Below are 25,383 nucleotides of genomic sequence, written 5' to 3'. Positions count from 1 at the left end.
ATGTCTGCTCATGCACGCGGCACCCGCAGCCATCGTCCTGCCTCTCCGCCCTGTTTTCCTACCAGCCAGGCAAAGAGGGTGACAAAGCAAAACTATTAAGACAATCTGAAGAAGCCAAAGAAGCCCCAAGTGTTTGTCTGCAGTGTCCTAAACTGAGCCAAGCCCAGCTTGACCATCCAAGTTCCCCCCTCTGTCCCTCCGCTCTGACCTACACGCTGGCCCTGAGAACTCTGTGGGAGTTCTCCGAACGAGTGAGAGCCTGTCAGAGGCCAGCCCACCAGAGACTGGGGCCACAGACGGAACTGGGCACCACTTGAGCTCAGACCAACTCACCTGCAGGTCAAAGAACTTGCTGTACCTCCGGTAGATGGTCTGGGACGTGGAGTCAGACCAGGTCACGTTGATGATGTACACCTGTGGGGTAAGAGTAAGAGCAGGTGAGTGGATGACCAGCACTGGGCTTCAAGTGGTACCAGACACCATTGAACATGGCCGGACCATTCTTTTCCTCATCTCTGCTCCCAGGGCCTAGCACAGTGTCAGGTACACGTGAATGCTACATATACATGTCTAAATATGCACATACACATATCTAAAAGGATATTCAATACAATGCTAAGGATTATTTCAGGAGGGTAGGATTACAACTGGTTTTAGTTCCCTTCTGTTAATTTATATGTACTTGATACAATGAACATAAAATTGGGGTTGTTAAGAAATTTAAGCAGCTAATTTCCACTGGTTCTTAAGCTTCAGGGTGAATGAGATTTCCGCAAGGGGACTGTCACAATTGCAAGTGCCGGGGCCCCGCCCTCTGAACCTCTGCATAAGTAAACTTGGCTTTTGGAGGCTCAGACATCTGCATTTTATTTTTTTTAAATCCTATTTCTAAATAGTAGTTTTAGGTTCACAGCAAAATTGGGTAGAAAAATACATAGTTTCCAGATGCCCCCTCCCCCCAAACCGTACATGCACAGCCTCTCCCATTATCAACAACCCCCACCCCAGGGGCACATTTGTTGCAGCTTGGCATCTGCAGTTTTAACAAGCCATCCAGGTAACTCTGCCACAGCTGATTCTCCGAACTTGCTCAGAACACCCCTTGGGAGACCCTAGCATTTCAGAAAGGTGTGATTCATCTCTATCCCTAAGTCTCAGCTCAGCACCTGGCACAGAGCAGGTGCTCAGAAAACGTTTGACAATCAAAAGGAGATTAAGCATGCAACAGAAATTTTAAATTATTAGAGGCTGTTCAGGTTTCTTTACAGGTGGCAGTCATGCACTGCCCCGGGCATCAGAAAGAAGACACTGAAGTGGCCAAAGGGAATACTCTGGCCCATCGAGCAGTGAAGAGGCTGCCGAAGAAACATGTATAATGAATGCCTTTGGTACCTGTTTTAGACTTGTCACAATTCGACTCTGAATATTCGACTGCAGACTTACAGAAAGCTGAGAGCTGGGGTTTTGAACCACCTGTATGAAACCATGGTTCATAGGTCCTGGAATTTCTAAAGCCACCTGGGCCAGGAGAACAACCCTAAGACAATTCCCCATCAGAAAAAAGAAGGGACACAATACCGAGGGCAGTGCCTGTTTGACAAACAGACTTCACCCAGATGCTGAGGGTCCGAGGATAGAAATATTTGTTAGTCCTTGTTGATAACCTTTTCAGGACGGTAGAGACCTATCCTACTAGAATGGAGAAATACTCAGAGGTAATGAAAGCCGTACTGAGGGAAGTAATTCCTTGCTTTGGTCTACCCGGCAGCATCCAGAGCAATAACGGGCCTGCTTTTGTTTCAGAAATCACATGAAAGCTTCGTAAATTTTTAGGAATCAAGTGGAGACTCCACACGGCATGGAGACCTCGGGTTTCTGGGCAGGTAGAGAAGGTGAATTGCACCTTGAAGAAAAATGTAGCCAAACTGTGTTAAGAAACACATCTGCATTGGGATCAAGTTTTATCTATTGCCCTGCTCAGGATAAGGGTGGCTCCTCAAAGTGGGATTCAATTGAGTCCCTACAAAATTGTGTACAGGTGACCATTTCAGGCTCTGATGGCAGCGGGGGGTGGGGGGGGCGGGGGGGGGGGCAGGGGATGTATGTTGATGAAGAAGTGAAGGTAAAGAACTATGTACAACATTTGAGTCAGACCTTAGCTATGATTAATGACCTTAGCTGTGTTAGAGATACTAGAGATCTCTGCCCCACAGATTCGCTACATTCCTTTGAGAGTGGAGATGAGGTGCTACTCAAGACTTGGAAGACAGGATCCCCAGAAAGCCAACTAGAAAAGTGGACTGGAACCTGTGTCAAACAAACTTTCATTTCATGTCTTGTAGGTGTTGGTACTCCCCTGGAAAGATAATTGGGGACCTATGGTAACTGTACAGACAGGGGAGGTTTTCTTTAAAAGCTCTAATGGAACCCCGGCTGAAAATATGCAACTTTTGTCAATTGTACTAGAAACTGTTTTAGGTGAATTGCAACACTACTACTAATTCATCTTATGCCTTTAGTCACATCAAACTGCCGGCAGGGTGGTTTCTAATATGTGGAAGGACTATTTATTCAACAGCAAAATGATTTTTACATATTCTTATCTGCATTTATGTTGTGTTGGTTCATATTTCTTTAGTCAAACTAATCTTGTAGAAATAAGATGATTAAAATCTAACGGGGGGAATAATGAGGGAACTCAAAGAGTTAAAGATTTCAGCTTCAGTCATAGTTGATAGGCTGAAGTGACTAATGCCTGTGGAAAGCCGTTATTCCAGGAACTGGAATGCACGACCACATGGCTCCAGGAAGTTGACAAGCAATCCAACCTTGTGGCCCACGGGGGTCCCGCAAGCGATGGAGACGTTGCCTAAGCCATTGCGTTCCAGGGAGGCAATGCTGGTGACACGGTAAAGCACTGGTGGTCGACAGATAAAGAAGTACTAGGAAAATTGCCGCAGGGCTGCAACTCTTCTCCAATTAACCTTTTCCCCAAACCCTTACCTACCCTTCCTTCTCCTCACAAAAAGGTCGGTTTTAGATGAGATGTTAAGACGGTTTTTGAGGGCACATAACCTGCCATATTCTCAGATTGTCAGCATCTGAATGGAGTGCCCATAAAGATTTAAAAAAATCATTTTGCTCCGTTAACAACCAAACTGACCGTGGGGTGACAACAGTTTTGCAGGAGAGATGTTGGTGCATGGCAGATTGGTAAATTTTTTGGAAATGAAGGCATTTCAGGACTCCATTTCTAGCATCACCTCAGTTTCCAAGCTCAATCAGGCTCTCCAAGGCTGCCGCCTCCAGTGGCCCTGGAAGGTTCCCTTGCCCAGGAGGTGGGCAGGACCGACACGCGGCTGCAGAAGGAGAGAAAGTCCCCTGCCTACACAAGCTGGCCTACTGCCCCCACCACTTTTGTCCGTTTTACCTGAACCCACACCAAAGGCACACCTTCCTGGGAGAGGCCTTGGTTAGAGGAAGTGGTCCCCTCACCTCAGAGCTGTTCTGCTGAAGGAGAGTCACCTGGGAGCTTAATAAAAAATCATACTCTCTGGCCTCTGTCTGGTAACTCTGACTCAGTGGTCTGGGGGACTCCACCAGTGAGAAGAACCAAGTGAGCAGAGAAGCTGGGGATCTCGGCTACTGTGAGAAGGAAGGAACATTAGCAAGTAATAGGGCTAGCCTTTAGATACCCCGGCATCAGGGTAGCTGACTTGGCCATGAAGCAGGGCTGTCTTAGTCTGCTTGGGCTGCTATAACAAAATACCATCTACTAGGTGACCTACACTATAAACATTTATTCCCACAGTTATGGAGGCTGGAAGTCCGACATCAAGGTCCCTGGTGAGGACCCATTTCCTGGCTTGCAGATGGCTGCCTTCTTGCTGTGTCCTCCCATGGTAGAGAGAGGGACTCTGGTCTCTTCCTCTTCTTATATGGCCACTAATACTAGCTTGGGGTTCCATCCTCATGCTCCCTTCTAAACCTAATCACCTCCCACAGGCCCCAGCTCGGTAACATCACACTGTGGATTAGGGCTTCGACAAGTGAATTTGGGGAGGGACCCAAACATTCAGTCTGTAGCAAGGGGTTTGCACACAGGAGTGTGAGGCTTTCTGTTTGGTTGCTCAGTGAACAGCCAAGCAAGGGAGCTTGGAGTCCAGTCCCTTCTCCCCTCTGATCCCCAAGTCTCAGAGTTAGCCTCATGCTGGGTGGAGTGTTTGTTCTGAAAAGCACCCAAGGAGAGGGCCATCAAGCAAAGCAAATAGAGAGCCAAGTGATGCCAACCTAAGATGGGGTATTTATGGCCTGTTTTATGGGATCCTGATAAGAAAGAACATAAAATAAAATAAAAGGCCATCCCTTTCCTCACGAGTCCAAAATAAGCGATTGACTATTCTAATAAATAGATGGAGACATGCTGTGCTTTATACCCTGGAAACATATATCACATACAATAAATTGCTGAAACCATTCAGGTACTGGGTACTACTTGCCGGCACAGTGTAAAACATGCATATGCATTAGCTCCTTCAATCTTCAGCTCAATGAGGTACCTACTGTACCATTGTTATCCCCATTTTGTACAGGAGGAAGCCAAGGTTCAGAGAAGCCAAGTAAGTTGCTCAAGGTCACACAGGTAGCAAAACATAGAGGAAAGGACTTGAACCCATGTTTAGCTGAGTCCAATGCCCACGCTTTAAACTATACTGGATTATCTCCCTATGTATAGATTTAGAAATGTGATACTTCAACCAAACTACTTGATCGGAAATAAATGACATCTTTTTAAATAAAGCTTTAGATGGTCTGAAGACTCTGTACAACCCTTCCTTAGGGGGTGAGCCTAGAGGGACATGGGGGAGTTAGGTAACTCTGAGAGCCTGACACCAAGAAGAGACAGAACCTGGGGCCCAGACAGAAGTCAACAGTTAGGAATGCTACAAAACCAGACGGATGCAGAGGAAACCCTCATATACAACTGGCTAACTACAGCAGGATGCTGTGGAATTTTCACAAGGATTATAATCCACCCCCTCCCCCTGCTGACTCCCAGATCCTGCCAGCTGCATCTCCCCTCCCACCTGCATCTGCCCTTCCTGCGGGTCCTGGGCAGGGGGCAGATGCTGTGTACACCCAGTGCTGCCTTCCTGACCTCTGCCCGGTGGATGCACCTTTAGCAGGTCCCAAGTGACCATGCCCTCCCAGGAGAGAGCCTGCACTCACCTGCAGGCCATTGGATGGCAGCCTGTCTCCCTGGTCAACCAGGCAGAGCTCAGAGGAAGGGCTTCACTGGGACTTAACATGACCCATGCTCCATCCTCTCTAGTAAGTAAGGCTTCCCTTCAGCTCCCAGGGAGAATTAATCCCAGGCTCACAGCTGCTGGGAGGCCTCTCCTTTTGCAGAGGAGGAACCTAGGACACGGGAAGTGGATCTGTCAAGGAAGAGGCAGATTCCAGAGTCAGCCTCACCTGGGTTTCTCTCAGGACTCTTGTCAGTGGCTGTGAGACCACAGCCCAGCCTCTCAGGCTCTCAGGCTCCTGGACTGGAAAGGCCTTCGGGGCTGTGGGGCCTGATAAGCTACCCTGGTTAGCATCACGGGTGTGCTCACCCTGTTAGTGGCCGAGCAGGACAGGAACCCAGACCTCCCAGTTTCCAGTCTACGACTGAGCAGTGCACGGCCAGAGCCTGCCTCTCTTGGGAAAGTCCTTTCCTTCCTACTCTTGAAAATAGTTGAAAAGTGACTGGGAATCATCTAGATCTAATCCTTGACTTCAACTCACACAAAAGACAAGTCCTGTAGGGAAAGAGCCAGAGGACGGGGGTGAACTGAGGGCTATCCATGGGACCCTTGTCAGCCACAGCCCCCAGACAGGACAGGCCTGTGCTCCTCCTCAAATACACTTCTTTCCTTGTTGGGCAAAGAACCGCTCCTGCAAAGGGGGGCGGGGTGGGTGGAAGCGCAGAAAGGGGGAGTAAATGGTGACGGAAGGAGACTTGGCTTCACACACAATACAATGTACAGACGATGTGTTATAGCAGTGCACAGTTGGCACTTACTCAATTTTATTAGCCAACATCACCCCAATAAATTCAATAAACAAACACTGTTTTTTAAATTGCTCCTGCTACCATCCTGTACTTCCTCAGGGTATGAGGGAGACTCCCGTGTGGGGATGGGGAAATGAACACATGTTCCCCGGTCCACCCAAACCTCTGGGGTTTGCCAGAGGCACCCCCGCGCCTACCCTCCTGGACCATCTACATCCCAAGCAGAGGGGATGGTCAGAGACCTTCCTGGAGATGAGCCCAGAGATGAGGCCGGTCTCCAGGCTCCTTCCTCTCCTGTGGGCAGGAGGCACCTCTGCTTTCCCGCGGACCTTGAACATCCTAGATTATCCCTCCAAACAGCAATGTATACACAAAATTCGAGCCCAACCCTTCCCCCACCCTCGCCCCATCAGAGTTTCTCAAGCCTCCCTGAGCTGGTGCTGCTGCCGGCACTGGAAACCACAGTGATAAACCGCAGAGGAAAAGCAGGTGGAGGGGAAGAGGACAGGGCAGAGGTCATCTGAGAAGGCCAGCTCTGTGTACGGGGGCCCAGATAAACTTCCCTGGTCACAGGAACAGCCAAGATAACATTACCCAGCAGCTGTGTCTCCAGAAAGGTTTGCAATTAAACACCCTGCTTCCACACACTTTGGGGTTATGTTTCCTGGATGGAGTTTCCCTTCCTTCTGGACTTAAAAAGCCCATGGCTTCTATTCATCCCATCGTGGGCCATCCAGGCAGATGGCAGGCATTGAGGAAGGCTCACGAAAGACCAGCAACTCCATCCAGCTTCCCTGGAGAGGAAGCCCCAGGGCCTCCCGTCCCCCGGCCACACTTGGCCTCTACAGACCAGGCCACAGACACAGCTATGGAAGCTCCCACCAGACACCCACACAAAGGCTCGGTCTCACCAGCCCACCCACTCTGAGGCCATCTTGGGCCGCCTTCCATCTGTTTAGCTCATTAAGCTCAGAAATGTCTGAGGCTTCCGAGACTTCCACAGCTTCCAAGTCTTGCTCCTTTCAACAAGAAAGCAGCCTCGATGCAAATCAGGACCGCAGCTCAACTCCAGAGCTCAGAGAATGAAGCCCAGCCCCGTTCCTGTGGCAAGGGGTGTCCATGATCGGACCTGGGCTGCAACTAATTAACAGCACAAAGCTATGGCCCAGCCAGTCCCAGAAGGCCTAGGACCTGCCTGTGCTCAATCAGAATGTGCCAGCAAGTACTCGACATTCTACTTTGCTGCAGGGAAGCACAGTTAGAGACAGGAGTTAGCAACTGTGGAGGAAATTGTGTATCTTTGTGGCACTGTGGCTCAGTCTACTAAGGAAGGCCTTCCCTTCCCTGGGCCCTGGCCAGCTGCCCCCGGTGACCACAGTTAGCTAGGACTAGGGCTGTTGATTTAGGGAGCAGCCCTCACTTAGAAACCTGGACTTGGAGGGCAACCTCCACCCCAGCATGCACACACACAGGTTGACCAAGGGTTAGCCTGTCCTCTGAGCACACTACGCCAGGCTCCCTGTGGGCCTCCTGTCTACAGAGCAGCAGCGCAGTGTGACCCCAGGTGAGCTGTGGGAGGGGCCAGCAGAAAGCTCCACCCAGAACCGTGTGTCCAGCAGTCACTGCCCAAGCCGATGCTGCAGCTGCAGACCATTTGGCCCTACTCTGGGAGGCTTTCTATAGGTACACGGAGGGGCGGCTAGTCGTCAGGCTCCTGTGCAGTATCAGACACCTCCGAGTTTCATGGGTATCCATCGCACTCACTGTCCGCCATTGTTCACATGAATCTCGGGCCTTGGTCGTTTATTGAATTTGGAGGGTAGAGGGTAGGCAAGAGGGCCCAGAGGAAGCCTCCATATCACCGGTGCCCCCATTTATGACTCTACAGAACCGGACAGCAATGGTTACCTCACTTTGGGCTGAGGTGAGGACTCCATGAGCTAACCCTGTACATCTTCCCACCAGAATGGAAGCTCCCTGAGGGCAGATCACAGTATGATCACGGCAAGTCACGCTCAGCATGACACCATACACCTAAGCGGTGCTCACTTCATGTCCGCTGAATACGTGAAGGAACAAAGCAACCGGCGGATGTCAAGTGAGTGCTTACCTGGTGCCAAGCTAAAAATTGAGGCCAAGTCCCCAGCCTCCAGGCCCGTATGGCTCAGCTGGGCAGTCAGACTCACACTGACAAATCAAGTAGGGCATGGTGCAGAGTGGAGGGTTGGGGCGCGAAAGAGTGGGGCTCACAAAGGACCAAGGGCAGTGTTGGCATCACAGGGGAGGAAGGTGGCTTTAAAAGCAGCTGATGGGTTGAAATGTTAGCTCTAACACTTCCCCACTGTATGAGCTTGGGCAAGTGTCTTAAGCTCTCTGAGTCAGGGTGTCCTTAGCTGCAAAGTGTGGCTCACAGTGGGAGCTTCCTTTCAAATATGACAGCGCACATGGGGTGCCCAGCACAGAACCTGGCACACAGTAGGTACCCAATGCACGTTAGCTATTTAGACACCCAGGAAGAGGGAGACGGTGAACTGGCTTCTTTCCATTGACCATTGGATAGCAATAGGAGTAGGAAAAGAGCAGAAAGTGGGAAGCAGGGCCAGGGAAACACACACAGGGGCGGTGGACCCACAACTAATAACGAGCTGGCCTGGGAAAGCAGAAGAGTGACAATAACTCTGTTGCCCAGGCAGGGGAAACAATGGCTCCCCTCAGGAGCGCCTCCGCGAAAGGACTAGTGAGCTGGGGCAGGCCCCTCCGAGTCAGAGGCATTTTTTAATTCTTTTTCTTTTTTTCATGTTTCCTGCAGGGGAAATGAGCGTATAAAGTATGAGCCCCCAGGATTTCTGAACACTACATGGACCATAAAAGGTTCGGTGTCAAAGCTCTGTCTTTCCAGGTACCAGAACTAGGAGAGAAACAGCAGGAAGAGTCCGTTTTTACAAAGTTTTTTCGTTAGGAGTAACAATAATAGCCACGCCCACTGATTGAGCACGTGCAGTGTTCCAGGTATTGCGAAGTAGTTTATTCATGTTATATCATTTCATCCCTACAATGATTCTGTGAAGAAGGTATTGTTATCATCTCCAGTTCAAAAATAAAGAGATCTAGGGAGTAACTGATCTACCTGAGGTCAGACCCGTGGTAGGTGCTGGAGCTCAGGTTCAAAGGTGGAGTTGAGTCCAGGGCCTGACCACTTCATCCTCTTCATTAGCTACAAAGGAACAAGGTAGAGTCTCTGCCTCAAGGGTTTGTTTGCCCTGTGATTCACTCCACTGCCCTGACACCTGCTGCTTCATGAGTGGGTGACTAGTTGGGACTGAGGCCACCCGGACGGTGGGTGGGTAAGGGACCCTCAGTGGGGACCAGCGCTCTAATTTTCCTGGTTTAGACTCAACCAGATCAGCCGCATGAAAGGCTGTCACTCTCTCTGAGCCTCCACTCGCCATCTGGAAAAAGGGGTAGTGTTACCTGCCTCACTGTGAAGGTCAATGAGAACACGAGCAGGGACACAGTAGCTGCTCAATAAAGATGCCCTCCTTTCCCCATCTTCCCCTTCAAAGTGCCTGGCATGATCTTTTGCACTCTTAGAATTTTAGCCTCTCCCTTAGAAGTTTCTGGAGTTGCCAGTTAGCCCTGGTTCTAGAGAGACACCCATTTTGGGTTTCCAGAGCTCTGGGCACGGTACCTGAGGACCTATGATTGACCATTTGGACCTTCCTCCTTCCAACTCTGCCTCCACCCTCTGGTCTCAAGCCAGCTTATCAGAGCAAATGGGTCTGACCACCTTGAACCAGCAGGTGCTCCTACAGAAAGGCCCAGCAATGGGCAGTGGACATCTTGGGGAATGCCTAGGAGCCCAGAGAGGGTGGCCCTGTGCCAAGGCTAAGGGGAGGAGGCTCACCCTACTGTGGAAATTGATAAAAACTCCAGATGTACAGTGACATTCAAGAGCTAGAGTCCTGGAAACCTTAAATGTATCCTCTCCTGAACCGTAAGAAGGATCATGCTCCTGGGCTTCCACGGGTTTAGAGACAGCCCAGTGGATCTAGGAAAGGGTTGGAGAGGGGGACCGTCACCCCACACACTCCTGAACCAATGACTGCCCAGGGCGGGCTGACCTGGATGCACACATCCTGTGAACGTGCCTCACTCCATCGTCACACCCTGGGGAGAAAGGCAAAGGTTAACACACACAGTCTGGCTTCCTCTTCCTGGGAAACACAGCGGCCAGGCAAGGCCAGAGGCCGGTGCCCCCTCCGCACACAGCCTGCGGGGGAAATGACCCCACCGTTTCCTCCCCACCGGCTGCCACACTCACACCTCCCTCTGAGCTGTGCTCAGCAAAGCTCAGCTTTCGACACGAGGTTAATAACTGTCATTAGGTATTTTATTGCATGGGGTAGACTGAAACAATCTTTTTGGAGAGCATTTTGGCCATCTCTATCCCAAATCTGCATTCCCTTTCACTCAGCAATTTCATCTCTAAGAATTTATCCACGTGTGTGTGTGTGTATGTGTATGTGTTGCCTGTGTAAAGATGTTCATTGCTGCACTGTTTGTAACCACAAAAAGCGAGGATTATTGAATGTCTGTTGGTTTAAAGAATGGTCAAGTTAGCGTTCATACATGTGTCAAAGATAAGATGGGTCTGTCTGTGTCACTATGGGAAAATGTCCACAGGACAGAAAGCAAACAAAGCAGATTACAAAACAGTACGTATGCAATATGATTAGATTTCTTTGGGGGGAAGTATGTGTATGGGGGGTTGTGTACGCACACACACGTGTACATTATAAAACTGGAAAAAACACAACAAACCGGTAACAGTGGTTATTTGGGTGAAGATAAGGAGAAATGCAGTAGTTTTACTTTATACTTTGTACATTTCTTTATTATTTTACTTCTTTTGAACCTGTATGGCTTTCACACAGGGCTGTCCAACCTTTTGGCGTCTCTGTGCCACACTGGGAGAAGAGTTGTCTTGGGCCACACATTAAATACACTGCAACACGTACTCACAAACCAAATCTCATAATGTTTTCAGTAAATTTGTGATTTTGTGTTGGGCCGCATTCCTAGCCTTCCTGAGCCACACGCGGCCCATGGGCCACGGGTTGGACACCCCTGAAGGAGATTCCATCTTATAAAACGATTGTGTCCTCTTAGCCTGTTCTCTGGCCAATGCTAGCTCTTATAAGCCAATGTTTAAAACCCTGTCTGCACATACAGTTACCTGGAGTGCTTTAAATCACTACTGCCCAGGTCCCACTCCACACCATTGAAATCAGGATCTTGGAAGGTGAGGTGAACACTAGTGGTTTTCAGGGCTCCCCAGGTGAGTCGACTGGCTGGTGCAGGTTAAGAACCACGAAGGTGGACCAATGCAAAAAAGGTCACTGGACTAGCTGAAGAAAAAATACTCTTTAGCTGGAAAGCAATATTACAGTGCAATTTGTACTATGAAGAGTAAGTTCTGCCTTCAAGAGGTCTCGTTGGGAAGTCTGTAGTCAGTGCTTTTTCTCAAACTTCTGCCTCCAGTTTGGAATTCACCAGCTCAAATGGGGAAAAGAAAACAAGGAGACTGGGGTTCATTAGTTTGAGCTGGAGCTGTGACTCTGCGTTCTTTGGCAGCCTGTGGCCATCCCCACCACCGTGGGGCTTACATCAGTGACTGAGGGGTCAGAGTCCAGCCCTTCTCGGCTCCAGGGGGAACAGCTGAAAGACTTAGAGGTGCTGAGCCCAGAGAAGCATTCAGGAGACACACGACAGTTGGTTTCAAATACTTAAAGGACCATCAATACGGCAGGTTCTGCTCCCGTTGTAGCCTAAAGAAGGCGATGGATAGAAGTGCGTGCAAACTGCAGGAAAGCAGATCTTTGCCCAATGTCGGGGAGAACTTTCCAACCAGAGTTGCCCAGGGGTGGAAGGGGCTGTCTTGTGAAGTAATGGGATCATCAGGGCAGCAGATGAGTGACCACTTGTCTATGATGTTGCTGGAAAATCCCTTCCCACTCAGCCCTCCCTGAGGCCAGCAACACTTGGAAAGAAAGTTTTAGCAAAATCTACTAGGGATGCAGCTCCTTCAACAAAAATTTTTCTGCTCTCAACAGACAACGACCAAACAGCAGCTGGGTGCCAGGCCCTGCACTAGGTGCTGGACATACCTGCAGGGAGTATGCATACCCGGCAGTCTGTCCTCAGGACACGCACGGGGAGTGTCAGACACACATACAATCATTTCCGATGGTCCCATACAGTGGAGAGCAGTGACAGAAACCGACTGCAGTGAAGGTGGCTCCTCTGACAGATGGTTAGGAAAGGCCTCTCTCAAGAGAGGAGGTTCGAGCTGAGAGCTAAATTCAGAGAACGAAGCACTACTTGCCAACTGGGGTGGGTGGTGGGCGGGACCTCAGTTTGACTCAATCAGAAGGGAACCCCGCCTCACATCATATATAGAAATCAACTCAAAATGGATCAAATACCTCAGTGTGAGCAAGAAAACTATAAAAATCTAAGAAGAAAACATAGGCACAAATCCTCGTGACCTTGGACTAGTCAAGGGTTTCTAATATATAAAACCAAAAACAGCAATCAAAAAAAAAAAGAAATAAACTGGAGTTCACCAAGATTAAAAACTTTTGTGCTTCAAAGAACACCAGCAAGAAAGTGAAAAGCCAATCTACAGCAGCAATTTTCAACCAGTGTGCCGCGGCACGCTGTTGTGCCACAAGAAGTTTTAAAACGTGCAATACCCTGCCCTGGCCAGTGTGGCTCAGTTGATTGGAGAGTCGTTCCATACACAAAAATGTTGGGGGTTCGATTCCCAGTCAGGGCACATACCTAGGTTGCGGGTTCAATCCTTTGTCATGGCATGTATGAGAGGCAACCAGTCAATGTTTCTCTCTCTCTCAAATCAATAAACATATTATTTTAAAATAACATGTAGCCCTGCCCGGTGTGGCTCAGTGGATGGAGTTCTGGCCTGAGAACCAAAGGGTCATTTGTTCGATTCCCAGTCAGGGCACATGCCTGGGTTGCAAGCCAAGTCCCCAGTTGGGGACATGGGGACAGTCTGGCAGGTCCTCAGAAGGTTAAACAGAGTCACCATACAACCCAGCAATTCCATTCCAGAGTAGTTACCCAAGAGAAAGGAAGACTCATGTCCACACTAAAAACTTATATGCAAATGTTCATAGCAGCATATTATAAAACAGTGTTTATATTATATTATATTACCAAAAAGTAAAAACCCAAATGTCCACCAACTGATAATTGGATGAATCAAATGGTGTGTTACAGTCATACAACAGAATATTACTCAGTTACTAAAAAAAATAAAGTTCTGGGACCTGCTACAACATAGATGAACCTCGAAAACATTATGTTCAGTAAAAGAAGCCCAATACCAAAGGCCACATATCCTATGATTCCACTGATAAGACATGCCCAGAACAGGCACAGCTATAGAGACAGAAAGAGACGAGCGGTCACCCAGGACTGCAGGTGGTGGCATTGAAGCCAATGGGAAGGGACTGCTCATGGTGTTGCCTCTTGGAGTGATGAAAATGTTCCAAAATTGACCGTCATGAGGGCTGCACTGGGAATACACTAAACACCACTGAACCGTATGCTTTCAATGGGTCTGTTGTATGGTATATGGATTATATCTCAATAAAGCTGTTTTCAAAATATTAGAAGGGAAAGATGTCACTCTTGGTTAAGGAGTTCTTACCAGAAAGGACTCCATTTCTCCATTCTCTCAGCCTGCCTAATTCGAATCAAGACTCACTACCTCCTAGAAGCCTCCCTGGACTGCCTCTGCCCCTTCATCTGGTACACAACAAGTTTGTTTAGGTAGGGGTCACGTGACGTCCATTAGCCTTGGAGGAAACTTATCTTGGGCCTCTGAGATCCCCATGTTGCAGATCACCAACGCTGGCACACAATACCTGTACCTGGCTGATTAAGGAGAAAGCCTAGCTTTAAGTGCACCTGGTTTCCCAGGCTCATTAAGAAGAAACTGGGTTCTCTTCCACTGCGGACTGGAAAGAACTGTGGCGGCAACATCTTGCTCTCTTTGCCTGGACAGTTTGCTGGCCCCGAAGAGCGTGTGTGTAGTAAAACTTTCCCCATCGAGCAGCAAAACTGGGAACGCCATCAGCTCCTGCTTGGCTTCCAGGATAGAGAAACTGCGGTAAAAATCCGCTCACCCTGCCCTGATCTTGGAAGCACCCGCAGGAGAGTTAACGGCAGAACTAGGTGAGATCTGCTCATCTCTAGAAACACGTTTCTCCGTCTGCTCGGGGTTCTGAGCCTGCTGTCTGGTCCAGCCTCCTTTCATCGGGCCCCCGCGCCGTGCCCTCCTCCAAGCCAAAGAGCCTCTCTGCCCTCTCTCTTTTACTAAAATCCTCAAGGACACCTGTAGCTACAGGGCCCACTTCAGCCAATTTCATGCGTGGCCATCCCCCCAACCCCTTCCTAGAACTGTCCTCAACTGTTCACAAACTTGTGGAAAGCAAGGATTTTATCTGACTTCCCTTGTTTGCCCAACAACATCTAAGGATATTGAGCACGAGGTAGACCCTCAAAAAAGACACGTCACTTCTGTCTGATAAAATTCAGTGCAGTCCAGGAAAGAAGCACTGAGTGCTTACAATGTGTGGGGCTCTGCTCTAGGCAATCGAACCCAAAGTCAAATAAAATACAGTCCCAGCCTCAGGGCAGCTCCCAGACCAGTGAGAAATTCAGCACCAACAAGTAATTTGTTGAGGAGGCTAGACTGAGAGATGTGTATGACTCTGGGGGAACAAGAAGACAGGCACCCAGTGGAGACAGTCTCCTGGAGGAGGTGATGCTGGAGGTGAGGTGAAGGTGAAAGATGAGAAAGGTAAGCAGGGATAAGGCGAGGGGGTGACCATGATCGGAGGGTGTCCTAGGCAGACGAAAGGTCACACAGGCCAAGGCTGGGAGGTAGGGAAGGTCTTGCAATGGCCTGAGCTGGGGGGGAACCAGGAGCAGCTGGGGTGGCTGGAGCCCCAAGCCCAAGGCACTGAGCGGCAGGCAGTGAGCAGAAGAGGCCCTGGCTCTGAAGCTTGTGGGAACGTCCGGCGCAGGAGAGAGTCGGAAGGGAGGAAGGTAGAGGAGTAGAAGTCAAAGCTGAGGTGTTTCTTGGGTGGGATACTTGGAATGGTTTGGGATTGGAGAGGGAGGGAAGAACAGGCATGTGTGAGATTTAAGGACTGGCGGAGAGGTGAGGATGAAGAGTACCTGAGTAATGAGCAGGCACGAAGGTGAGGCCAGGCCTAGTGGTGGGAGAGGGCAGGCAGCAAAATGTGAACGAGAAGGAGAGAAGGGGAGATGGGAGCTTTGGAGTGGACACCTGAAGATTGAGAAACCCCCACCCCAAGGCTTCCGGGACCCTCGGGTGGACCACATTTGGGCTGTGATGGAATGACTGGGACAGAGCTCAGAGTTGGGAGCAGGAGACCCCAGTTCCTGGCAGCACAGGATGCTCTGCTGCTCACTGCTGGACAGTGCAGAGAGTGACGGAGACCTAAGGTCATTCGATGCAGGGAGAGCATGAGCAACTTTGAAAAAGGAAAGGGACCAAGCGCTAGAAGTCGCAGGCTTTGGTTCGCGCTCAATTCGTTCCCAGGCTCCAGATCTGAGAGCAACCCTTATAAACCTCCTCTCCCTCCCCCAAACTTGGCTCAGAATACAGAGCCATTTGGAATGAGGAAAGGGGTACCAAACCATGTCTTCTGGGCCCCAGCCCACATCTCCCTGCTCCTTCCTGCTGCGTGGCCAGAGGAGACCCCTCTTCTCTGCCACAGCCGACTCCAGGAGGTCATTGGCTCCCTGTCCCCTCTGGGAGTGGGAGGAGGGACCTGCCAAGCCGGTTGGAGAAGAGCCTCGCACAGCGGCCAGGGAAGCCTGCCAGAGGCTGCATCTGGCCGGGCTTCCCGCACCGATTCCCCATCTGGCCAGGCACGGAGGTGAGACAGAAACACACAGCCGACCTCCTCCCCACCCCAGTGTCCCCCCCCACCAAAGTCACGTCATCCAGGCATTCCCTTGGGGAGGGTGGTCCCCTTCCTCTGACCTCAGCCTGTTTCACTTGGCCAGAGCCTACCCCCAGGGAGCAGGCCCCCTCCCCACACCCTCACTCACACCCAGGCCCAAGCAGGGAAGGGCGTGAGCTATAGATTCCAGCCCTCCCAGGCCGCACACCAAAGCCCCAAGTAAGGGCCCCCCTTCCCCAGCCCTGTATTCTGAGGTGCCAGCTGTGCTGTCGAGGGGGGCAGGGGGACTGAGGGTTTGGGGCACTTGGCCAGCATACGACAGCCCCACCTCCCACCCTCTACATGGAATGTCCCTCCTCCAGCTTCAACCTAGGCGTCAGGGCTGGGGAGGAAAGACAGGGAGACCCAATGCGCGGCGCCCAACAACTTCCAGTAGTAAATCCTAGCTTCGCTCCTTATTTAGTGTAAGAGTTTGGGCAAATTATCTAATTTTCTCTGAGGCTCCATTTCCTTGCTTGTAAACCGAGGTTAATAAGAGCACATGCCTTGGACAGTTTGCACAAGGATTAAATGGGGAAATGCAGGCCAAGTGCGTGGTTAGTACCTGCCTGGCCCGCAACAAACACCATGCCGTGGCGGGTCGTTCTGTGTGTTTCCTGGTTTCCTCCCGACAGTGCCCACAGGGGCGCGATGTGCCAGCTTGCTCCAAACATTGTACAAGTGGCAAATCTGTTATTAATGACTTTATCTTTCTTATTTATGTTGATATTTATTTACCCAGTGAAAGAGACAACTGACCATTTCTGGATGTTATACTTACTGGGCACACAAACAACTCTGAGTGAATTTTTTATTTGAATACACTCTCTAGAGGGGTGCTTCCTGTGCAGACATAACCCCTGGCAATCCAGGCTCCCCACAGAAACTCTGCACTCTCACAGAGCCGCACGCAGACACAGGTCCTTGCTTGTTATCCCACTACGCCCGCTATCCCCCTGTCCCCGAAGCGCCAAGCCCCCAGCACAGCCATCAGATCACAAGCCCTACTCTGATGTACTGCCCGGCGTGGGGGTGGGGGTGGGGCAGGACTTTTACATCTGTCCGCAGCAAGCTCAGGACAGCCCTTCGGGGGCTAGGAGGCAGCCCCAGAGGAAACTGATTTGAACACCACCAAGCCCCATTGGAAACCACTCCCCAGGAACCTCTAAATGCAAAGTAATAAGTTGAACTTCCCAACAGAAAATTTTTAAATGGGCCAGGAATGTAAATAGCATTTATCCAAAAAGAAATGCAAATGGCAGATCCATTATGAAAAGATACTCCACAACTCATGTGTCCCTGAAAAGAGAAATCGGAACTCCAAGACATTATTTTTCTTTAGCTGACTGGCAAAACATTCAAGTTCGGTAAGCCCCAGGACTGACGAAGACATGGGGAAAGAGATACGTCTCATTCGCTGTAGGAGGGATGTGAATTCTTTTAGGAGGGCCATTTGCCAACTTATATCAAAATGAGAAATGCAAACCTTTTGACTCTCCAATCCCCCTGCTAGAAACTGATCCTGGAATAAACTCAAAAAAGTGTGTCAAGTTCTATGTTCAAGGACGTTTTTGGCATTATCCATCAAGTTGTTCCAGGATATTAGTGGAATTAAATACTTTGCAACTATCCCAAGAGCTGGATTGTCTACATTTGCCCACAGGAGCATTACCAAGGGCGAAGCGAAAGGAGCAAGGTGCAGAAGAATCAATTCTTTCTGCATGCTTTTAATTTAAGGCAGTGCTGGCTTTGTCTAAGGTGTCGTTCCTTACTCCGGCTTTGATCTGTCTGGCTTTAACCACTCCCCTTACAGAACTGGGAGCCTGCTCCTGGTCAGCTAAGTGACAGAGCATAGCAACTTTCATGGCACCTGAGGAAAAGGCAGAAGCCACCCTAGCAAGTCCCACGCAGGCTCAGTGCCGAAGGCAGCCATCCACACACAGGCCCAGCAAACGCAGACACAAACCCTGTGCACAGGCACACGGAAGGCTCCATCTAACAGGAGAGGAGGCTAAGGTTCCGAGGGCTGTCTTGCCCAAGGTTACCCAGTCAGGATGTAGTAGGCTTGGATTCCAACCCCTGTGTTCTTTCCAATCCACAGCACAGCCTCAGGCCTCACACTACACCTCCCTGACTCCTGGAAAACTGAGGGAGCTTGGGGAGCCCGAGGGGTGGGAGGCAGGGAGGAGACTGCAGAGGCAGCTATGCTAAGGGAAGGAAGGCCAGAAGGCAGTGGGCAGGCCTCTGCTGGGACAGTGGTTTGCCAAGGCCTCACTCACTACTGCAGTGATGAGAAAAGACATCTCAGCACTACACCCCAACCCACTGCCCAGGAGTACTCCCTTGGGCTGGAAGCTACTCCCTGGTAGGCTACCCCTGCCAGCTGGAGGCTACTCCTGGCCCCTAGGAGGAAGCTCACAGGCTTGCCAGGTTTTTTTGTTTGTTTGTTTATTTTTAGAGAGATGGGGAGGGAGGGAGAAAGAGAGGTAGAGAAACATTGATGTTCGAGAGATGCATCGATCAGTTGCCCCTCGCACACGCCCTGCTGGGGACCTGGCCCACAACCCAGGCATGTGTCCTGAACGGGTATGGAACTGGTGACCTTTCGGTTCACAGGCCCATGCTCAATCCACTGAGCTACACCAGCCAGGGCTTGCTAGGCTATTTTGAAAGCTTGAAGTCTCGGGCAATGCGCCCAATGTGGCACTCTCCTGGGCGACCTCTCCCCCATTAACCCTCAGCACACGTTCTCCTTCTGTAGGAGCCTGCAGAGGACACAGGAAATGTCCAGAGGGCCCTGAGGGGAGAACAAGCAGGGATGGGGTCTGGTTCTGTCAGTGGTTTTGGCCAACTCAATTCATTCCTTTGGGCCTTAGTTTCCTTTCCTTGGTATTAAAACGGGAAGATACGGAAAAGGGCAGAGTTGAGATATGCCTGCTAACGTGTTCTCTCTCACCTCACTTCTAACAGTCCCTGTTTTCTGGGTTCTCCTGTGGCTGCAGGAGGTTTATTTGGAGGAGTTCTGCAATGGGCCAGAGCGTGGCCCCCGCTGCCGGCAACTCCAGCTTCCCGCACTGAGGCTGAGTCAGCTGGGAGGGGAGGCTGGGGCTCATGTCCAACTGGGTCATCATGGGCTCTGCAACTTTGGACCAGAAGTGCTCAAGTTCTAGAGGAGGCTCTGGGTATCAAGAAATAGTTCGGCAAGACTGAGAACAGCCTCCTGCTGTGGGGGATGGCCACCCATCCTATCCCCCCACCGCCAGGCCCTGACGCCACCCCCCTTGACCTACACGAATGGGAATCTCAACAGAGGACTGGAGGGATCAAGAGTGCCATCCCAAGGGTTTCAGCCACAACTGGAAAGGGCCAAGTTGGCCAATCAGCGAACAAGAGACTGAGGCTCTCAGGACCAGAAGGGAACCCAAAAGGTCACTGAGCCCTGCCCTGTGCTTGCATACATCCAGCAGTGATGGGAGGTCACAGGTAAGGGAGTCCATTCGACCTCTGGGCAGCTGACCATCAGGACATTCTTCCCTATAGTGATCCGAATCTACCCCTGCCAGTTCCTGCTCTGCCCACTCGTTCCGCTGTGGGACCACAGAGAGCAGGTCAAACTCCTCTCCTGAAGGAAGGCATTTCGCACGCCCCCTCTGCCAGCATCTCTCTCCTCTGCTCCAGGCTACCCTCCCCACTTGCTCCTGGGTCTTCCCCCCTGGAGACTGCCCTCCTTTGTAGCCTGCTCTCACAGTGTGCCCTGGAGCCGAACCTACCCTCCCGGGTCAGACACAGAAGGCAGAATGGAAGCAGATTCTCACCACTTCCCTTCCTCTAAACTTCCTAAACCCCGAACTTCCTTCCATGAGTGCATTTGAAGAAAGGTGACGCCTGTGAATGCACGCCCAGGATTTGAAGAGGCACTCATTCTGCTGACTGCCACTGGCTCCCAGGCCACTTAAACCCTGACGCTTCACACTCCTGCTTCCAGGAAAACCAAGCCTGCTGCCTACACCTGGGCCACTGATTTCTCCGGTAAAACCCCACTACAGGTATGCCTATTTCATTCCAGTCTTCTGCAAGGCAGTTTTGGAAGCTGGCTTGTTGTCTCTCTCCTTCCTCACCATGACACCTTCTAAGTCTGAGCAGGATGACATCAAAATCTCATCCGCGTCACTGACAAACATTTTTGGTCAGAGTCAGAGAACAGAGCCCGGTGGCACACCCCCTAGAGTCTCTTTCGGGTCAACACTGGCACACTTAGCTTAGTTCTGCATGAAGCTGAGCATCTGGGTGCTCCTGAGCAAATCAGTTACATGTAACAAATTTTTTGATTTTTCAAGCCATCAGAGGGGCTCTCTATATAAAAGAATCACCAGCAACTTTTTTCGTAAAATGAGAAATCCCCCTATAGATTAAACAAATCACAAAATGACCTGTTCTGCTCACCTAGAGTTTCATGAAATCTAGCTAATAAAGACACCCGCATTTGCAAAGACCTCCCCACGCGCTGAGCATTCCAGGCATGAAGACATAGGGATCACCACTCCCATTTCTCAAGCAGGGGCACCTGGGCTCTGAAAGGTTGCCTGACTTGCCCAAGGTCACATAGATATAAACCCAGAAGCACGCCCAGGTCTGTCAGACTCCAAAACTTCTGCTCTTTCCACTGTGCAATGCTGCCTCTGGGGTTTCCTTACAGAAATCTCTGCTCGGCTTTGTATCTTCCCTGGACTGAGCCCAGAGCGCCATCCCAGCCTCCCAGTGTGCTCCCTGGCTCCTTCCTGCGACCAGACAGTTTCAGACCTACTGGGAACACGGAGACATTGGGAAACAAGAGAAGTGCCCAGGATTTTGGTGGAACCAGCTCCCAACGCCAGGATGTTTTCCCCTACAGAGCCCAATTCCTGCCTGTGCTCCACGCACACATTAGAACCTGGCAGGAACCCAGGGCCACTTCTGTTCAGGGTCTACCCACAAAGCAGGCCCTGTTCAGGAGCAAAGGCCATTCCTGGGTGCCACTGCCACTGCCTGTAAAGTGGGTATCACAACAATAAAAGGGAACTCCCTTCAGGGGCTGTGGTGAAGACCCTGAAACACCCACCTCACTCCCTCCCACTACTGAGCCTTTGCCAAATGTTCTTCCCTCTGCCCGGAACCCCATTCTCCCACCTTCCAAATTTGCACAGCTGTCTCCTGTTCATGCTTCGGAGCATCCTGTTCCTTTCCAGTCGGTTCCTGATCTCAGTCCCTCACTGCACATCCACATATGTGACTCTGGTTAATGCTGGTGGCCCCGGCCACTCTGTAAGCATTCTCCTCAACTGGAATGTAATTGCTTTGGGTTACCCAGGAATCTGCAGCACTTGACATGCCGCCTGGTACGCAGTAGGCCCTTAATAAATGCTCATTGGATGAATGAAAAAAGATCAGAGAAAATGGATATAGGCATGCTTTTTCACAAGGCCAACATGGCTGAGCCAATGCATGGTCACCGTTAGGGAACTGGGAGATGGGGGGGCAGGCAATTAAAGGGTGTGTTTGCCCTGGCTGGTGTGGCTCAGTGGATTGAGTGCTGGCCTATGAACAGAAAAGTCACCGGTTCCATTCCCAATCAGGGTACATGCCTGGTTTGCCGGCCAGCTCCCCATTCAGGGGGGTACGAGAGGCAACCGATCAATGTATCTCTCAGACATCGATGTTTCTCTCCCTTTCTTTCTCCCTCCTTTCCCCTCTCTAAAAGTAAATAAATAAAATCTTTTTTTTTAAATAAAGGGTGTATTTCATATTGGGCAGAAGGTAGAAAGAAGCAGAGAGCATGGGATGCGTCCAGGTCCTTTCAAACTCCATGTCCCATGGCTAATCTGTCATCTTGACAGGTTCACACCCACTGTAGATGACCACACCTAATGAATTGCCCAGCAAGTCCAAGGTAGCGGAGGGGCAGAAGGAGATGGAGGGGTGGGAGGTGGACATCACTTCCTTGAAACCAAGGAAACTTGGATTTCAGCAGCCAGTACGTGTCATTAGCTATCATGCGGAGGCGATGGGCTTGGGATGGCGATGAAGACTGGGCCCACCACTCACTTGGGGGAAAGCTGGTGAAATTCCTGCTGTCCCCCAGGCCCTCCCCGCTCTCCCTGGCTTGGACACTTGCTCCTTCCTATCTCCCTCCTTACCCCCTACCACCCACTCCAAGACTTTCCATCCCTGACAATTCTGCCATTCAATCAGGGGGCTGGGTAGAGAGAATGTGCTTTGGAGTTAGACGCCAGAGGTCAAGCCCAGCTCCACCTCCCATATGCTGTGTGGTGTTGGATAGGCTATATAACCTCTCTGAACCAATATTTGTGAAATGAACCTCGCAGGGTTACTATGAGAATTAAAAGAACTCATGCACAACGCATGGAGCACAGAGCCTGGCTCACAGGACGCTCCATGCCCCACGAGTTCCTCCCAGTCCCTCCCTAGAACACCCATGCAGTTTCGGTACCAGATTCTGCTGGGCCCGAGAATTATCTTTCCACATGAGGAAATGTCCTCTCTACACCTAGACTGTGAGGTTTTTGAGGGCAGGGCTGTGTCCTGGCCATCTCTGCACAATCCTCAGGCAGAAAGGGCAGTGCTGAAAAGCACACGCCTAGGTTTGAACCCCAGCTCTGCCATGTACTGTCTGTGTGACCATGGGCAAATGTTCCTGTGCTTGCTGCAGCCTCTGCTTCCTCTCTGTAAAAACGGCAATAATGAGAGTGGATGGTAAAGCCCTGCCTTGTAGAGGGGCTGGTGTGAGGCTTAAATGAAGGTCCCTGTGTACAGAGCTTTGCACAGTCCCTGGCAGAGAATTCAACAAAAGCTGGAGACCATGCTTATCACCCTAGCAGGGCCCAGTGCGGTGGGTAGGCACATCTTCTGGGAGTGAGGGAGGGAAGTCTGTAAGAAAGTGCTTGGGTTCTGTTTCTCCCTTTTGAGTCAGGGCGGGGCCAGCTGAGCTGATGCATCGCCATCCCGGTAGCCACACCTGGCCGAGGGAGAAGGCTTGGGCTAAGAGAAAGCTCGATGCTAGTAAGAGCGCCAAGCGCCCAGTCCACATCAGCAGAAGGAACAAGAGTCCATTTTCCACACGTGGGAGTTCTTCCTGATGATTCACGGACAACGTTCTCAGGTTTAAGAACAACATTCCCGTGTTGCAAGTCCAGTGAGGGATTTTACTGCCACTCCTCAAACGAGCTTCCTCCCCACCCCGACCCCCGTGAAAGCAGGCGGGCCAGCCGCCTAGAACTGGGTCAACTTTGAAGCATTGCCCTCCCTGAGATAACCCAGCGTAACTTTTTAGTAAAAGCAAGATGATTCCTGGTCTCTTTCCAATGAAAGTTAGGCTGCCTGGACTTACAGCTTTCCCCCAGCTTCACAAGCTCAACCTGGTGTAGGGAGGTGGGCTGGAGATGCCAGAATCTCATCACTCAGATATGCCACTTCTGGGTGAGGGGGCCCCTCTGTGGCCGAGACACAGCCTGGAGCCCAAGGGCAGGGCCTCTGCTAGAGCCATCAGCCATGTAGTCAGAGGGTCCAATGTCTTCATTTCAGACCCAGGATGAGGAGTCTCTTCCTGTGAATCTGCCTTTGGGGCCTTGTGAGAACAAAGAGTGTCTCTGTTCTGCACTTCCTCCCCCTCCTCCTAACCTCACCCCCAGCCCGAGTCACAGTTGGGCCATTGCTGGCGGAGCCACGACACAAACATCGGTGCATTAATTTATTTCCCAGGTGAAAGGCGCTGCCACGACTCCTGCAGCCGCATATGGAATAAACACACACGCACACTTTCTCTTTTCAATGGAGCAGTCGCCTGTTTACGGCTCATGTGGTCTTGATAGTTCTTCCTCCTTTTGAAGTCTCCACCACACCTTTTGCCCACTGAGTGGCAAGTTCCAGGAGGCCGGGTTCTTATTTTCTTAACGCTGTGGAAATATGTGGCCTTTCCCCTAATATTTAGCTCTCCTGATACAATACATAGACGGCACTCTTTCAATGCTGTGTTTGCAAGGGACTGTTTATTTAATGGCGATCTGTAGGATCCCACACACCGCTGTGGGCGGCAAGCCCTGCAGGCGGGTGTGGGGTGAGCAAAGGAACCATCTAGAATGTTGTGCTCCCAACCCAGGCTGGGGCACACGCAGGCATCCAGTCTTCTCTAGAGAGTGTAGTTTATTATGCTTCTTTTAAGTTAAAGAGGCTCTCAGTCAGTCCCCCAAGCCCCCTCCCACCCCAAAAAGCTATAAATGAGACTAAAATGAACACTTGTGAGGGTAAGAAGGTAATGCCACTTTTTAAAGGAAGGATTGTTTGTTTTTGTTTTTTTAATAGGTCTGGTTGTAGTCTTTGAAGAGGATGGATTAACATGTAATCCTGCGTCAACCACCCAACAAGTATTTACTGAGCACCTGCTAAGTGTAAAGCTCCGGCGGAGCAAGGTGGGGGACGGGGGAGGGGTGCTCACCATGCAATGGAAGAAATCAGCAAACACATACCATGTACCTAACACAGGACCTACAGCCACATTTATGCCTTTCTGGAACCAGAAAAGGTCTAAGATTCAACAGTAGTCCACTCTAGCAGGACAGTTATAATTATGAATCATACACGGTTCGAGCCAAAAGTCGGATAGTATTAGGTAGGATTCTTTTCCTATAATTATCCCCCCAGCAAATAAGCCCAACTTATTTCCATTTGCAAACAAGGCTGCAGGCCACAACTTAAACAGAGCTAAATCCCAAACCTGGCTTCTGTGACGGGAGTAACATCCGGGCAGGGTCTGCAGCCCTACCCCCACCCTGGGGCGACACAGGGGAACCCAATGCCTTTCAGGGGCCATTCCTGCCTCAATACACAAGAATGACCAGTGAGGCTTGCAGGCACTGGGAAGAGGGGGAAAACAAGATAAGAAGGGCTTATTTCAGATTAAGTTGAAAAACAAAGGAGGTTTAGTTTTGAAAGGCTGGCTGAGTTCTTAAGATAATGGAGGGAGGTTTTAGGTTTCTGGTCCCATTAGTAAGAACTAGGTAGGGAATTATGAAAAGAACTTTCATTACAAGCAAGGGAGACAGGCCAGGAAGGAACGATATGAAGACATTAAAATTCACTATGTCTTCCAACCTCAGTTGGATTGGTCCTTGGGAAGAAGTGCCAACGGCCTGGCAGGTCCTCTCTGGAAGGGAGAGAGGAAAGTGACCTACTCTTTTGGAGAGTGCCAAGTGTTGGTGTAGGGAGAGGGGA

The 25,383-nt window shown here is 50.5% G+C and overlaps 1 protein-coding gene across 2 annotated transcripts in view; it reads right to left on the bottom strand.

The window, feature by feature from the left end:
• The window catches only part of SH3PXD2A (SH3 and PX domains 2A), a 227,841-nt gene that overhangs the window by 179,855 nt on the left and 22,603 nt on the right, over window positions 1-25,383 (bottom strand). For both annotated transcript variants that reach the window (XM_045191383.3, XM_071221156.1), the window contains exon 2: window positions 334-414. In XM_045191383.3, the coding sequence (XP_045047318.2) occupies window positions 334-414 (81 nt within the window). The remainder of the gene's footprint in view (window positions 1-333; window positions 415-25,383) is intronic.

Source organism: Desmodus rotundus, chromosome 4 (genome assembly GCF_022682495.2).
Source record: "Desmodus rotundus isolate HL8 chromosome 4, HLdesRot8A.1, whole genome shotgun sequence".
NCBI classification, from domain to species: domain Eukaryota; kingdom Metazoa; phylum Chordata; class Mammalia; order Chiroptera; family Phyllostomidae; genus Desmodus; species Desmodus rotundus.
The sequence above is the reverse complement of the archived record's forward strand: the minus strand, read 5'-3'. Positions and strand labels throughout refer to the sequence as shown.